General features: G+C 38.2%; 2 protein-coding genes across 3 annotated transcripts; both read left to right on the plus strand.

Moving 5' to 3' along the window:
• The first annotated feature begins 2,612 nt into the window (after positions 1 to 2,612).
• LOC137718792 (uncharacterized) lies at positions 2,613 to 8,852 on the plus strand. Of its 2 annotated transcripts, none has more exons than XM_068458326.2 (5): positions 2,613 to 3,731; positions 5,303 to 5,438; positions 5,507 to 7,294; positions 7,602 to 8,039; positions 8,506 to 8,852. In XM_068458326.2, the coding sequence occupies exons 1-4, from the start codon at positions 2,701 to 2,703 to the stop codon at positions 7,953 to 7,955; spliced, it is 3,309 nt and encodes a 1,102-aa protein (XP_068314427.2). In that variant the 5' UTR covers positions 2,613 to 2,700; the 3' UTR covers positions 7,956 to 8,039; positions 8,506 to 8,852. The 2 variants fall into 2 exon arrangements, with proteins under 2 accessions (XP_068314427.2, XP_068314428.2); XM_068458327.2 differs by having other exon boundaries at positions 5,519 to 7,294.
• Positions 8,853 to 11,481: 2,629 nt separating this feature from the next.
• On the plus strand, positions 11,482 to 14,521 carry LOC137718798 (5'-adenylylsulfate reductase-like 4). Its single transcript, XM_068458332.2, has 4 exons — positions 11,482 to 12,191; positions 13,041 to 13,228; positions 13,309 to 13,433; positions 13,790 to 14,521. Exons 1-4 carry the CDS (start codon positions 12,009 to 12,011, stop codon positions 14,233 to 14,235), a joined length of 942 nt encoding a protein of 313 aa, XP_068314433.2. The 5' UTR covers positions 11,482 to 12,008; the 3' UTR covers positions 14,236 to 14,521.
• The last annotated feature ends 1,075 nt before the right edge of the window (positions 14,522 to 15,596 follow it).

The raw sequence follows: 15,596 nt of genomic DNA on the forward strand, positions 1-15,596 counted from the left end.
GTTTAATTTCTTCATCTTTTTATCAGATTTCTAGCCTTTTGAACTCCAAATTCGTCCATCCATGTTGGCCCATATACAAGCTATCCATTTAGTGCCCAAAACTGCTCCAAAATGCACCAAAATGCACTTTCTTGGTACTTTAACCCTTTGGACCTACAAACACACGAAAATGAATTGAAATACTACATTAACTAAGAAATAATAACACAAATGCACAAGAATAAGTTACCTAAGTCGCCTAAATATGCTCCTATCATATGTATTTTTAGAATCTTAGAATTGATTTAAATTCCAATGATGTAGGTAGATGTGAAGTGGGTTAATTTAACGGTTGAATTGGTGGGGTGGTGGGTGCAGGTATAGGTTGACATGCTGGTAGAGCTGGTTGGAGTTACATTGGGTTCAAAAGGAAGGAATGTGGTGCTGCAAAATAAGTATGGACCTCCAAGATCATCAATGACGGTGAGACTCTCCTCAAATAGGTAACTAGATCCACATTTGAATTAGCCAATTGCTGTTTTAGTATTTTAGAATCTTAGAATTGATTTAAATTTTAGTATCGATATAAATTGAGTTTGGTGGCATTAGTTTAACTTTAGTGTTCATAGATGACACTCAAAATATTATCTACCAAATTATCGTTCATTGCTCATGTGTTCTACTTGGCATTTGTATCTAGAAGTCTACATGAGCATCTCTTTATGGTTCCCTTTGTATTGCACACTGACTGCCCACAAAAGTTTGATCTTCCAGTTCCATTTGTATTGCACACTAAGGGACCAGAGACAATTGTTGCATTCTATTTATGATGATGTAATCTGTGCATTTGAAAGGCTTGGCTACATGTATAGGTGTAACAAATACAACATTAAACCAGACCTTGTATCTGTGGCAAAGGCTCTTCTGAATATATGCCAATCAGCCTTCTTGTGAACCCAGAAGTTTCAGATGTCATGCACTCTCACAGCATCAAGCTTGGATCTTTTTCTCATGGGTTTACATATTCTGGACACCCCGTAGCCTGTGCAGTTGCAATTGAAGCACTCTAGATCTGCATAAGTAGTTGAAGGGCACTGAAGAATATGTGAAGGAACTCAAGTTTAAGCACAAGTAGTTGTAACTTGTAAATGTATTGATAGCTGATGGTGAAAAATATATGTAGGCTTTCATGTAAAGCAAAATCCTTTCCCCATTTTGTTTATGAGATGAATAATATTTTCAATAAAGCATCTTTTATATCTTAAAAAAAAAAAAATTAGACAAGAAGGTGGAAGTTTTCATAATTAAATATAAAAAAAAATAAAAAATAAAAATTTAGTCTTGGCTAATCCGGCACTACATCAAACACTTTACAATTCTAGTACTGCTTAGTCCAAATCAAGACAATCCAGCTTGGTCCTTGAAACTAGTCTAATCCGAGTTAATCTGGTGCAACAAACGCACTCTTAGAAGAATCCCTATTATATCCGGCGGATCGAGATCATACTTGGAGTTTTATTTTTGTCAAACAGTAGTAATTTTATTTTTGAAACGGGAGTATTGGACAACCATCGACCATTCAAGAAAGATTTTAACTAAAAGCTCATTTAAAATGTCCATTAAAGATGCTCTTGGCTCGGTTTGTGGTTTGAGTTTGAAAACCAATGCTCGAACTGAATAAACTTATTGCTAAATATAGCAAATGTTTCATAAACTTGGACCGAATACTCAAAAACCTGATCAGGCCAGTACTTTAACTATTACATGAGAATAATTTATATGAAACGAGTAAACTAACACGTGGAACCTTAGTCTACCAATAGATATAGTGTAAGAATTTTTTTTGATGTGACAATATATTATGGCATCAGAACGTTTTAGTTGGGGACAATGTTAGAGAGAACAACTTTTTACCAAATTTACAAACGAAAAAAATGAATAATTAAGTGTCGATAATGTATTTGTTTTTTATTAGTAACACATCATTTAATTTAAAAGAAAAAGGAATTGATCGTGATTTTGAACCTGTTCTTTCCATGAGGAATACTTAAAGGAAGAATATTTTATATTATAAAAAATACAAATACGCTATATTATGTTATGCTTAAAAAAATCGAATGAATAAAAAAAAAATACAAATAGATGTCACGTAACGATCTGGGCAGTGTCTCGGAGAGAGGCTCGGTGAAATAGACATGTTTGTGAAGATGCGGACTACCTGCACCTAGACAGAAAGACCCTATGAAGCTTCACTGTTCCCTGGGATTGGCTTTGTGCCTTTCCTGCGCACCATCATTTAATTTAAAATTTTAATCTTACTAACATTATTTATTAAGGAAAACTAATAAAAATAACTTGAAAACTTTGAGTTTTAATGATAAAGATAAAATAAAAGGTAAATTAAATAGTATCAGAATTGACTTTTTAGTGTAAAAATATGATTTTTCCTCGTTAAAATAAACCGTACATTAGTTTTTCATTAAGATTCTCTATTTATCAGTAACTGTGAGCACGTTTCATGGAAAGTTGATGCGTACACAAACGCAACTGACACACGTGTCGGTACGAAGTCGGGTTCCCATAGAAGTCAAACAATACTGCGCGCCAGTCAATCAGAAGTCGGATACCGAAACGCCTCGTCGTTTAACATCCACCCTCGTCTACTTTTCGTTTCTTCTTCTCCGCCCAAATCTCTCTTTCTTCCTCTCACAGTTCAATGCCATGGCCTTCCCGCCCGCCGTCGACCACCACAGCCCTAACCCTAACCACCTCCACCTTGAATCCCTCCCTCTCATTGACCTCGGCCTCCTCTCTCAATCAGACCTCTACTCTCTCTCCCTCATCTCCTCCTCCTCCCAATCCCACCCCACCCGCCGCTTCGACGATGACGTATTGATCCCCAAAATCGACCGTTCCGTCTTCAATGAATCCGCCGGCAGCCGCAAGCAGACCTACTCCCGCCTCCGCCTCGCTCCTCGCAACTCCCAATTCCCAATCCCAAACCCCAAATCGCAGAAAACGATTCCCCATTTCCACCCCCAAGACTCCGAAACCCTCCAGATTATCGCTCTCTTGAAACAGCTTTTTCCCTCAGAAAAAGCCCCAAACGAAAATGACGGCGTACTCGTCCCTGTCCCCGTCCGCCTCGTCCAATATGACGCCACGCCCGGCCCCTTCGTGGAAAACTTCCCGGCTGGACTCTCCATCGATATCAGTACGAAGAGGAAGAGAGGCCGCCCGCGTAAGGATCACAATGCCATTATATCTTACCCGAGCCTCAACGCTGATGTTTCGATGAAGATGCGTGGCGGTGACAATACGCCGCCCGGGATTGTTGTTCAGAGCAGTGAGGGCAGCCGGAAGCGAGGCCGGCCGCGGAAAGATGAGAACAGAGTGGTTTCGGTGGCTAAGCGTGAGAAGAAAGTGACGGTCAAGGAAGGGAAAGTGAAGGTGGAGGAGGCTGAGATGGTGATGGTGAACGGAAATGGAGTTGTTGTGGACTTGGCTGCGGTAGAGAATGCGGACGGTTTGTTTGGGGAGGAGTTGAGAAGGAGGACGGAGGGGATGGAGACCCAGGCGCAGTTGTTAGGGTTTCTGGGAGGGTTGGACGGGCAGTGGTCGAGCGCTAGGAAGAAGAGGAAGATTGTGCCTGCGGGTGAGCTTGGTGACGTGTTGCCGATGCATTGGAAGATTTTGCTATCTCTCAAGAGGAATGGAGGGCTAGTTCGACTCTTCTGTAAACGATACATAAGGTAGTTCTCTCATTGTCAATGAAAATGCTTGAGTTTAAGTTTATGAAATTTAAATGTTATTTCGGTGCACATTGCTAATACAAAGTTTTGGGTCATACAAGTTAGAATTCCTTTGCTTTAACACTGCAAAGAAATAATGTTCATCTATTATAGGTTTATCTTTGCTTTTTCTTGCTAATTTTAGGGTGCACGTAACCAAGGATTTAAGTTTCGATTTTGTAGCCCAAATAGAGAGATATATGGAAAGGTATATCGATGCAGATAGAAACAGTGGTAAAAAAGAATAAAATGAAAAAAGAGTAGCTATAAAAATTTAAATTATATGTGAGCCTCTACAAACTCCAAAACAAACTAATAATATGTTCACTCAACATATATAATGATGGTTACAAAGATAAAGTACAAAGCAGCCTCGTGAAAACCTTGCCATAAAAATCCTCCTAAAGAAGGAAACTCCGGTCTAGGAAAGAGTACAATAAAATCTAACTACAAAATAAAGCACAATAATTAAAACTACATATGCTAGGGGAAATGCTAAACACACACATTTTATAGCTTCCTACACACCCCTGGCTAATCATGTCTGTTGTTTGTTTGATTAATTCAATTCTATGGCCTGGAAGAAAGAGTGGTGTGGGAAAAGCTATAAAAGGTGTGTGAAAATCAGCTCCTGCCTATAAAAATATGAGTACATAAACTCTTCAAAATGCATCCTCTACATTACATACAAATATTCTAATATTTCTAAGTGATTTAAATTTGTTCAAACAAAACAAAAAAGTGATTTGAATTTGTTTCTGTTAATTTGGATCGGGGTTTTATGATCAATCCAAAAAAAAGGAAAATTAGGATGCCTGCTAATTTAATGATTGAACAACCATTGGAAATTGATTCCAGCCATAATGATTCAATTTTCAATACATTTCCATTTTGACATTGGCAATTGCTCTACCTTTTAAAACAAAACGACTTCGTTTCGTTCAGGGTTTCAATTTTTTATTTTTGTTTCTTCTTCATCCTCCTCTGGACTGCCCTCAACTTGCCCCACCATCTCCGCTTCCTTGCCTCTGGGCAATTTGGGTTTTGAAATTCCACCAAAATTTAACTGATATTTCCATCAAAACCTCTGAAATTTGGGAGATATTCAACCGAAGAATGGATATCCAACCAAAACCACTGAATTTATGTGGAAAGTCAGTACATATATGATATATACCTTGACGCCCCTTTTGATTGTCGGTTACATGATTTTTTTCGAAATTTTGGGATATATTGGAAATATAAGTGAAATTTTAATCCTTCGACATAACTTCAAAGAGTAAACTGATTTCCGGAAGTTGGTGCATTTGATACCCATTTTTGATTTGTCATTTTTTTGGGAGAATGGAGTGGGAGGTTATTCAAAATTTCTATTTGTTTTTCTCAGGAGATGTGTTGTATATTGTTTCATTAATTCATAGCAAAAAATATCAACTATTTCGGGATAGCTACTATTAATTTTTGATCTTGCATTTTTAAGTTAGATGGTTGCCTGGCTCTTATACTAGTTTCCCTAATTTGGTATTATTCAGCCCTAATGGGCAGCAGTTTGTGTCGTGCAAGGAAGTTAATTCGTACTTGATCTCTTATTTTGGAGTTGGAAACAAGTCAATTCCTGGTCATACTGGTGGCAGTATTCAGCTTTCTAATAAAATGGTTTCTGGAGATGTAAGTCACTCTGCATTTTTTTGTTCTTTTCTATCATTTTGCTTTCTTCATTCATGCTATTTATTCAGGGTATGCAACAGGATACAAATCTTACCTTTGAAGATGAGAGCAAGGTTAATGAGCTTGCTAGCCACTCGCTAATGCCTGTTACTTCAGTATCACCTGGTCATGAGAAACAAGAAAACTTCTTTCATACAGAAAATTTACAGGAATTTCAAGCAGGAGAAGAAATGGGCATGACTAAGAAGGTTGACCCGATAAAGACTGGTATTCTGCAGACATCTTTGAAGATTTATGAGTCAGGTCAAATAGACAGGGAAGCATCTTCTGATGCAGTAGCCAAATATGAATCGAGTGCTGGTTTTCCTTGTGGTAAAGTGAACAATGATATCACAAATTGTTTTGGATCGAACAATAGTGAATCAAATTCATTGTCTTGTGAGGATCAAGCTTTGAAGAATAATAAAATTGGTAAGGATTTGGGATTTTCTGAGCAGGGTAGTGCAGTTATTATGACAAATGATAAGTTGGTGGATGAGCCTACTGGTCCTGGTCTCAGCTTTGCTGAAACAAATATTTTGGACTGCTTTCATGATGGAATAAATGATGGTTTTAAGGCTTCTGTGAGTTCAGTTGATTTGCCCAATGTAGACACTGATACTGCTTTAAATGGTACACAAAAAGAACGGAGGTCTGAGAATATTGATAACAACCAATTAACTAGCACAGAAGAAAATACAAAATTTGATGATGTGGATGATCGTGGGAATGGCAGGTCAATATCTGGTATTAGTGAGAGTTGCATTGGACCCCAGAATGTTTGTACTAATGTCGTGCAGCAAAGTACTTCTGAAGCCTGCTCGCTTCTTCCTTCAACTATCATACAGTCTCTACAGAAAAGAGGCTCTGAAAGAGGTTTATGTAGTACTACTGTTGAGAAAACATGTGATGTCAGGGATGATTACAATAGTGAGTCACTCTACACATCTTATGGACCCAAGTTTGATAATATTGATCTATCTGGGAATGACGACAAGGCAATCAGTTTAAGCAGCGACCATGCCATGCCGAATGTGGGTGCAGTGGAAATCAATGAGCATGTTAGAAGTACTGGGAGCTGTTCAAGCGGTCCAGGTCTGGATGGACACAGTTGTATCGCATTAAGTAATGCAAAGAATCCTAGTTGCATAGTGGAGGAACTCTGGCAGGAAAAGAGTTTTCAAAGCAATGTGTCTGTTCCATTTGTTAAACCGGGCAGGGGTTCTTCTGAAACCGGTATGATTTACCCCTCTGGCTATGCACGCAATGTGAATAGCACAAACTCAAGCTCAATGGAAGAATCAAAACATGAGGATTCTAAAAGGTCTTGGAATAACGAGGTAATGCTTTCTTTTAGCAGCAGTTACGCTGGATCAGTTGCCAATTCTATGACAAACACTCTGCATGAAAGGAGTTCTGGAGGACCGTCCCTTGTTCATTCAGGGAATAGTCAAACATTTTCCACTGGAAATAAATTAACTGGCATTTTCAGTAGCTCAGTATCGGATGATAAACTCAGTAGAGGTTCTGTTGATGGTTCAATACATCCAAATGGTGAAGAACAAATCCCTGGGATAGAACATAATATAAACAGGGTTTATGGCAGCATAATGTGGGAGCAGCCTAACACTGAGAATGCAGAAAAGTCCAGGAACAATGAGCCCCTAAATCATTCCCAACCTTCTGGGGATGTCATGGCTGAATTTATGTGGAGAAGTGATGAGCAAAATGTTCAGCAGAGTGGACTGGTTGATACACCATTTGAACTCATGCAATCATCTGGCTACTATCCGAACAGTGGTCTGTTGTCTGACAAGGTATGCTGTATATAGAGAATATATATATATATATATATATATATTAGGGACTGATGTACGCATTTATTTGAGACTGCAATATACCTTTCAATGTTTGTTTTACCTGCACGATTTCACTTGTTTTATTCTTAAGAGCACAATTTTTGACTTGTTTGGAACACACAGTGAGTTCCTTTGCTAGTCTGTCCGTCTTCTTCCTCCATTGAATTATTTCAATTTTTTCTTTACAACTAAAAGCTGCAAAGAATCTGATATGTTGTAATTTCAGTAGAAATATTTTTATATCAAATTTTTCTTAAATGAACAGGGTGCAAATGGAGCTTTAAGTGTCAATGAAAAGCGTGACAACGTGTCAGGTTTGGAAGGATTGAAACTGGGTCAGTTTGATTACAATTTCCCAAAAGTGCAAGCAACCTCACGTACAAAGGAATCAAAAGTGTTGTCATATGATGGAGAGATGGAACAAGGTTTCAGTTCATCGGATTGGCTTGAAAAGGAATCTTTGCCCTCAATGCCAAATAACGCAAGCAGGTATGAGATTAACACCTGTGTCTGGTGCAGAAATGAGTTTCATCATGAGGTTTGTGAACGGACACAACCTGGTTCTGTCGGTTTGATGTGTGCAACCTGCCAGGCCAATTTCTCAGGCAATTTTTTGTAGTTATTCATTCGTGCTGTTGCTCCCAGTGATGGTTTTCTTGTTATATATCCATCCTCCTTGCAAGAAGAAGAATTCTTGGTTGAGGTAATTATCTTATCTAACTTTACAAACTTGAATATATTTGTGCATAGATTTTTTTTTCTTTCTTTTTTTTTTTTTTTGAGGGAGATTTTGTGCTTAGAATTAACTTTACAAACTTGATGAATGTTGGATATACCCTGGTCCAGTACACTTGTGTGCTGGCCATTTTTCATTCTTTCCCTTTCCTATTTTTCTTTATTTTTTTTTTTATCAATGGGGGAGAGGATACGAATTTGGTCGTATTTCCGATCTTTCTGGGTTAAGTTTCTTCCAATTTTAGTTGTCATACTGAGTGTCAAAGGTTTGGACTTTAGTCTGTTTTGGCATTCAAGATTCAAGTCTTTATGTGTTTGCAATGCAGATTAAGCCCCAATATGTTCCATTTTTCAATGAAAAATGAATCATTTTAATGAAGATAATGGTGTTGTGAATGATTATGGATTGTTCTTTTGTGTTATGTATGATGCAGGCTTTGATGGAACTGTTTTGAAGATCACTTTTGCTCGTTGATAGATCTAATGTTCCCATGCAAGAGGCTGATATTTCCGGTTCTGGTATGGAGCTCTATGTCCATTTCTTGCCAGAGGTTGCTGCAGCACATTTACATTTTGCTTTGCCTCTCTTTAGGTCTGAATGATTGTTTCATAATCTGGCCTTTTCTTTTTCCTTTCCGGCGGAGGACATTTTTCATTTCCTCCGCACGAGAAAGAAACTGAATGTCCAGTTAGGTTTTTTGGACTAACTTGTGCATAACAACTTCGATAACATTTTCTACTCCAAATATTAGTCTCTCAAACAAAACATTTATTTTGTTAACGAAGATGGTGACGATAAGAATTCTTATGCTGTTGAGAACATGACTATTTTGTCTCAAGTGGCTCGAGATCTACTTTGTTCTCGTAGTAGAACTGGGGGAAACGTTTAAGGGCGGGTTTTAAACAATAGAAATGATTTCTGTTTGTCCTTTTTTTGTTCCTTCTGCGCGCTTTCCTTTTTCAGGCATTTGGAACGAATAAACCAAAGGAGAACCAACGGACACAAGTACAGAGAGGTATGCAGAAGAAAAAAATGCGGAAATCACTTGCATTAAGCAAGTGGTCGTTTGCTAGTTTCCGCTATCACCATCTCTCCCACCCTCTTCTTTTACATCTTTTTTTTCTTTTCATTGTTGAGCTCTTACGGGATTTTAACTTTATTTTTCCATTTCCCCCCCATCTCATGCGATGGAGGGATATGGATTGAAGGAGAGATATTATGAAGACGTTCACAGCAGTGAATTGTTGTCTTTCCTCTTAGCCAAAGGTTTAGCTTTGTAAGCTGTCTGGGCAATAAGCTACGTTTTTGGAGTGTTACTAACAAGTCTCATTTTAGCATTCACCATCGAAACTTTCAAGTGTAGATGGTACAAATGTGATATGAAAAGTATGATAAAAGTAATATGAAAAATGAACGAGCTCCTTGTTTTTTTTTTTTTTCCTTCCCTTCTCTCCCCTCTTTGCCCTTCTCTCCCCTCATTTTTTTAGTCGTTTAAAAGCACATCCAAACCAACGAGTTCAATCAAAAGTTGGTATGACAATTTAATTGCTAATTGCTATTGTATCCAAGGTTTTAAAAGATGCTAGGTACTAGTCGGGTGCCGGGTTAGGGCCTAGTGCCTAGGTAGCTAAGCGGAGTCTAGGCGGGAGCTTAGGCGGATTAGGCAGATTTAATTAAATCTATTATATTTCATATAAATAAGTGTCTATTTATATTTAAAATATATATATAATTTCATCATAAACTACAAAATAGAATGATATATATAATGAGTTATTGGAACATAATAAAGTCATGGGGAGCAAACATATAATGTGTTCATTCAAGTATTTAACAAGTCTCTTACAATTTATTGGAAAAAATAAAATGTAAAATGAACGTTATCTATTTTCTGTCTAGGTGAGTTGCAACCTAGGCGGGTTTAGACGGGTTAGGCGGGTGCCTAGGTGGTCTAGGCAGGCGCCTCAGTAGGTCTAGACGTCATTTCTTAATTGTCAAACGTCTAGACATTAATCAGGACGATGGTTAACCGCCTAGTACCTAGACGGAACTTAGGCGGCGCTAGGTAAAGATTTTTAGAACAGTGCTTACAATATCTCCAGCCTACAAGCTGATAAAAATAATAAAAACAAGTTTACACTGTCACTGACATTGGTATTGGTATCAACAATGTTGCCGCGTGGGGTGCTTTGATAGCAACCATTTGTGTTTTTTTTCTTTTGTTGAAGATGCTATTTTGTTTAAATTGCTTAAAGAATTAGTTAAAGACCTGTAAAATTTTTCAATAATTATCAGATAGTTTTTCTTGGAGAGGGACCCATATAAGCCCTTTTTCTCATTTCAATCAACTGTTCAAATAACAAGATTAGGTACTTCCAGATAGAATCAGCTCGAATGATTTGGGTTCGACTCGTCTTTAGTTTGGTCTAACTCGGTTGGTAAATGAAACTAGCCGATTTATAACAATATTAGGCTTGTTAGAAAAATGAGCTAAACTTGAGTTTTGATATATCAACTGATGACGCTGAATGCAATCATTTTAATTTATATAACTCATTAATTTTTATTTTTTATTAAATCAAACAAATGTAAGCTTGAGCTCATTCAATAAAATAAGTTCAGCCAACTAACTAGCCACCCAACAGTTTTGATTTATAAATGAGTCGAGTCAACATCAAACTAGTTTTGATTTATAAATGAGTCGTGTCAACATCAAACTTGAAGAACTAGTTCAACATGAGCTAAGCATACGTTAACGCGTTTTTTTGAGCTTAAGCACGAATAATGGTATTCGAGTCAAGTTGAGCACCTTATTACTTGGGTTAGCGGTCACTGGCCTACTGTCTCTGTTTTGGTGTCTCCTTCATGTCTACTCCTTATTTGTTTGACATGTGTTCATTCACTTAATCCAAAAATTAACAACATTAATGTTCAATCTATTAACATACAAAACTAAAAATAAAAGAAGAGATAAAGCCACCATCTTTGTTCCCCTTGAGGTCGGAAGGATCGTAGATGAATTGAGCTATAAAGTGTTAAATTTTTACTTAAGTGAATAGATCCATGTCAATCAAATAAAGACGGAACATTAAAGAGACAAAAATGAAGACAACAGACCTGCGACTCTCGTTTAAGGGACCCAAACAACCCACCCAGTAACTTTTTTGTTTTAAATTATATATAAGGAGACTTAAAACACCATTTCATAATCATCACATTAAAAAGTAGAAATTTTTTTAGAATGTTTTATTCCCAAAAGCCAAATTAAAACACCATTATATGCAAAATAAATAAATAAAGGAGATAAATATTTTTCTTTAGTAAAAAATAGGGCATGAACCACTTGGTACTAGTCTAATAGTATTTACGGGGATGTTCTATCAACATATTATTTTTTACTTATCGCGTGTAAACGTCTTATGTTCGATTCTCGCAGGCCACGTTTTTGCTAGTTCTGAGGCTGAACTCATCCCGTGCATAATATCAGGCATGGAAGAGGAAGACCAGTTGAGAACCGAGTTGGCAAATACAGAGACGCACACCAGTGTGACCCAAACAAAGAACTCACCGATATCTCCACGTCTCGGTTTTCTCCTCTGCTCTCCACCCCATAACCAAACTACCCACACCAAACCCCACCCCCACCCCCCCCACCACCCCCCCCCCCCCCCCCCCCCCCCCCCCCTCACGATACTTCCAAACAAACCAACCCATTTTCTCACAAAATTACCATTAATAATCCAATCCAATCCAATCCAATCCAATCCGCTTCCCCAACCAACAACCCTCGACGCTAAAATGCGCCGGGTTTTCTCCCCTGCGCCCCCTCCTCCTTGTTCCTCATCCGCCGTCGCGCTGTTGCTAAGCAGCTCCCTTTTTTAGCTTTTCGTTTTTTTATTTTGGTTGTTTGGTGTTTGGGGCGGCTTTGATTCTTAAATGGGGATTAGGGTTTGGGAAAGTGGGATCGTGATATTGGTTTTATGCGTCCGGCTAGTTTGCGCCGCCGAGCCCGCCTCTTGCCCGACGGAGTCCGTTGCCGACACAATCTTCGGCTTCCGGTATTCCAATTGCCCCCTCGACGGCGCTTGCAGATCCGTTGAATCCATGGGTGTTATTGTGGTACGCAATTACTTATCTATTTACTGTTTATTTTCTGGGAAGTTATGTGTTATTTAGAGTATATCATTGGGGGTGTATTTGGGTTTGAGGCGCTGATCAGGGAGATGCTGTTTTTATTTATTTATATGTATTTATTAAAAGTTCGGGTTTTTGGTAGGTGCATTAGGGTAGTAATTTGTATTGTTCTTGTAAAAGACCGAGTTGGGCAATGCCGATTTTTCAAATGGTGCTCAAAGTAGCTGCCGGCCTTTATCCGAAATGGCTTGATTCATAGAGTGTTTCCACGAGGATCATTTTTGGTTTTTGAGTTTCGCTATGTTTGTGTTTTGAGTGCTTTGCTGACCTCTGATAGCGAACCCTTTTCCGAATTTATATGTTTGGATAAACCAGAACAATACTTGTCCCAAATGCAGTTACTTGAATAGTAGAATCCTGCAACCAGTTTCTCCTGTGAATGATGTAAATATCACATGCAGTTTAGTTTAGAACCTAAAAGTTCTCCTTAGGGGTGAGGTAATGGAAGTGGTTTTCTTCCGAAAGTAGAATTGGAATATATGGTACTGAAGATGAATCTGCAATGCATAAGTGACAGAAAATTCAGCTTTTATCACAATTCCTTAGATTAGTCTATTGCTGGGATGACAAAAAATGTCTTTTTTTTTTATACGTAGTCTATTGCTTGGATCTAACGGAAGACATGATGCAAAACTGAGTGCAGTGGCGTTCTAGGATTCATTCAGCCAACCCCACTTAGTGGGATAAGGCTTTGTTGTTGTTGTATTGAAAGTTGAAATTTCTTATCTCTTACATTTGTTATTCTAATTTTGTTTATGTCTTGCTGCATTGAAGGGAGATGAGGTTTCCTTACAAAGGGCATTAAATATGGTTCACAAGAATACTCATGATTATGTGGCGGTGCTCTTCTATGCGTCATGGTGCCCTTTTTCAAGGATGTTTAAACCAACGTTTTCCATCCTGGCTTCTTTGTATCCTTCGATCCCCCATTTTGCATTTGAAGAATCAGCCATCAGGCCAAGGTTTGTAAATATCTGTAGAGACTGTATATTCTGAACGATTTGTCATTAGAAATTGAACAGAACTGATTAATTGTTTGCAGTATACTCTCCAAATATGGAGTGCATGGATTTCCTACACTTTTCATTTTGAATTCTACTATGCGTATTCGGTATCAAGGTGCCCGCACTCCTGGTTCTCTTGTTGCTTTCTATAGTCATGTTACTGGTAAGTCTTTTTGTTCAGATCGTAGGCTTTGATTGTGAACTTTATTTCTTATCTTTTATAATATTTGGTACGATGAATAAAAAGCAGTCAAAAACCTTTCATTGAGTGATGTGTACTAAAGAGAACTGGATTTTTATTCTAAATAAACTGTTTTAGATTATGTGTGACCCACCGATTCTATTTAGTCCTACAGAACAACTTGTTCGTTTTCCTGATATTCTGCATTACCGTCCAGAATCATGTTTTTTTAATATCAGATTTGCCATTCTTTAGTCTCTCACTGTCGTTGTATTTATCTTATATAGAAAACTGTTTTCCCCTGTGGTGTAGTTATTGACCGAGGTGAATTGGTGCAGGCTTCAAGACTGTATCACTGGATCAATTGTCACTGGAAAAAATTGGATACCCACTAAATCATGAGAAGCATGATAGCACTGAGCAGGAAAGCTGCCCGTTTTCTTGGGCTAGATCTCCAGAGAATTTGCTTCGGCAAGAAACATATTTAGCTCTGGCTTCTGCTTTTGTGCTTCTGAGATTGCTCTACTTCTTTTTACCTGCTCTGCTAACGTTTGCTCAATCTGCATGGAGACGGCATATTCAAGACATGATATTGGGGAGCTTGTTGGAGCACCCTTTGGCTTTTCTAAAGCGGGCAGTGCAGTTGTTTAATTCTCTAAAAGAGCCTTGCAAGAGGAGTAATTTGCAGGAAGGAGCAATGAACGCCAGGGTGTGGGCTTCCAAGTCACTTGCCACAGTTTCTATCGGGGATGCAAGCACCAGCAGGGGTTATAGCACTGACTGAATGCCATAGACGGTTTTATCTGAACAGTCTTTGATGCTTCCATGACGAAGGGTGAGGCTGCAGAAAATGTATTGTGCTAGAAGCGTTTGCGAATCATCTCAACACCCCTTGATTAGGGTTGTCTTGCAACGAAGGTGAAATATGTCGTTGTATCTTGTTGCTGTTGCGGATCATTCCGTCCTTGTCTATATGCTTTATAGGTTACGATATGTTTATCATTCAAACTGCTGAATTTGGACTCCAATTTTTGAATAGGTTTAATAACTAGTACCCCTTTCATGTGCCACTTACATTCGCTTGCGTTCGTTGTTTGTCTAAAAGAAGTGTGAGGGGTTCGTTGCAAGGTACTAAAAGGCGCTAGTCGGATGGCCGGCAAAGGCCTAGACGTCTAGGCGGGGCTTTGGTGGGGTTAGGCAGTTTTTTTAATTTTAATTAAATTTGTTATATAGTATAATAAATATCTACTTATACTAAAAAAAAATACATAATTGTATTTGGATACATGAATTACAGAATAGAATGACAATAGAGATAGGTACAGCATGGCATAGGTTAAAAACGAAGAAGATGTCAAATGAGTGGCGAAAAGGCATTTTGGTACCTATGTACAAGAGTAAAAGTGACATACAAAATTGCATGAACTATAGGGGTCCTAAGTTAATAAGTCGTTCCAAGAAGCTTTGGGAGAGAGTAATTAAGTATAGACTAAGGCAAGAGATACGGGTCTTAAGCAATCAATTCAGGTTCATACTAGAGCGCTCGACTATGGAGGCAATCTATCTCTTACGGAGGTCGATAGATGATAGATAGATATGCAAAAGGATTCGCACATGGTCTTTATAAATTTGGGGAAAAAAAAAACGTATGATAGGGTCCCAAGAAAAATTCTATGAAGGATTCTAGAGAAGAAAGAAATATGAGAGCATATATCCAAGTAATAAAGGATATGTATGATAAAAATACGAGAGCATATATCCAACCAATAAAAGATATGTATGATGGAGTAAGGAATGCAGTAAGAACTCATGAAGGACAAATTGAAATCTTTCTCATAACCATAGGGTTAGACCAAGACTCAGCTTTAACTCCTTAGCATTTCGCATTGGTAATTGATGAGTTAAAGAGACATATTCAAGATGATTGCCTAAGTAGGTAAAAAACAAAGTCTATGGAGTGTAAGTTTAGTGGCAAGTTGGGAGTCCAAATGAGATAGGGGTGAGGATTGGAGATCCTGAAGTACCAAAGAGCAAACGTGTTTGTTATCTTGGATCTATCTTGTAAAAGAGCGGAGAAATGAATGAAGTTCTCATTGTAGAATAGAAGTTGGATAGATGAAGTGGAAGAATGCATTGAGTGTATTG

This window comes from Pyrus communis, chromosome 8 (genome assembly GCF_041283825.1).
Source record: "Pyrus communis isolate YQ-2024b chromosome 8, ASM4128382v1, whole genome shotgun sequence".
NCBI lineage: Eukaryota > Viridiplantae > Streptophyta > Magnoliopsida > Rosales > Rosaceae > Pyrus > Pyrus communis.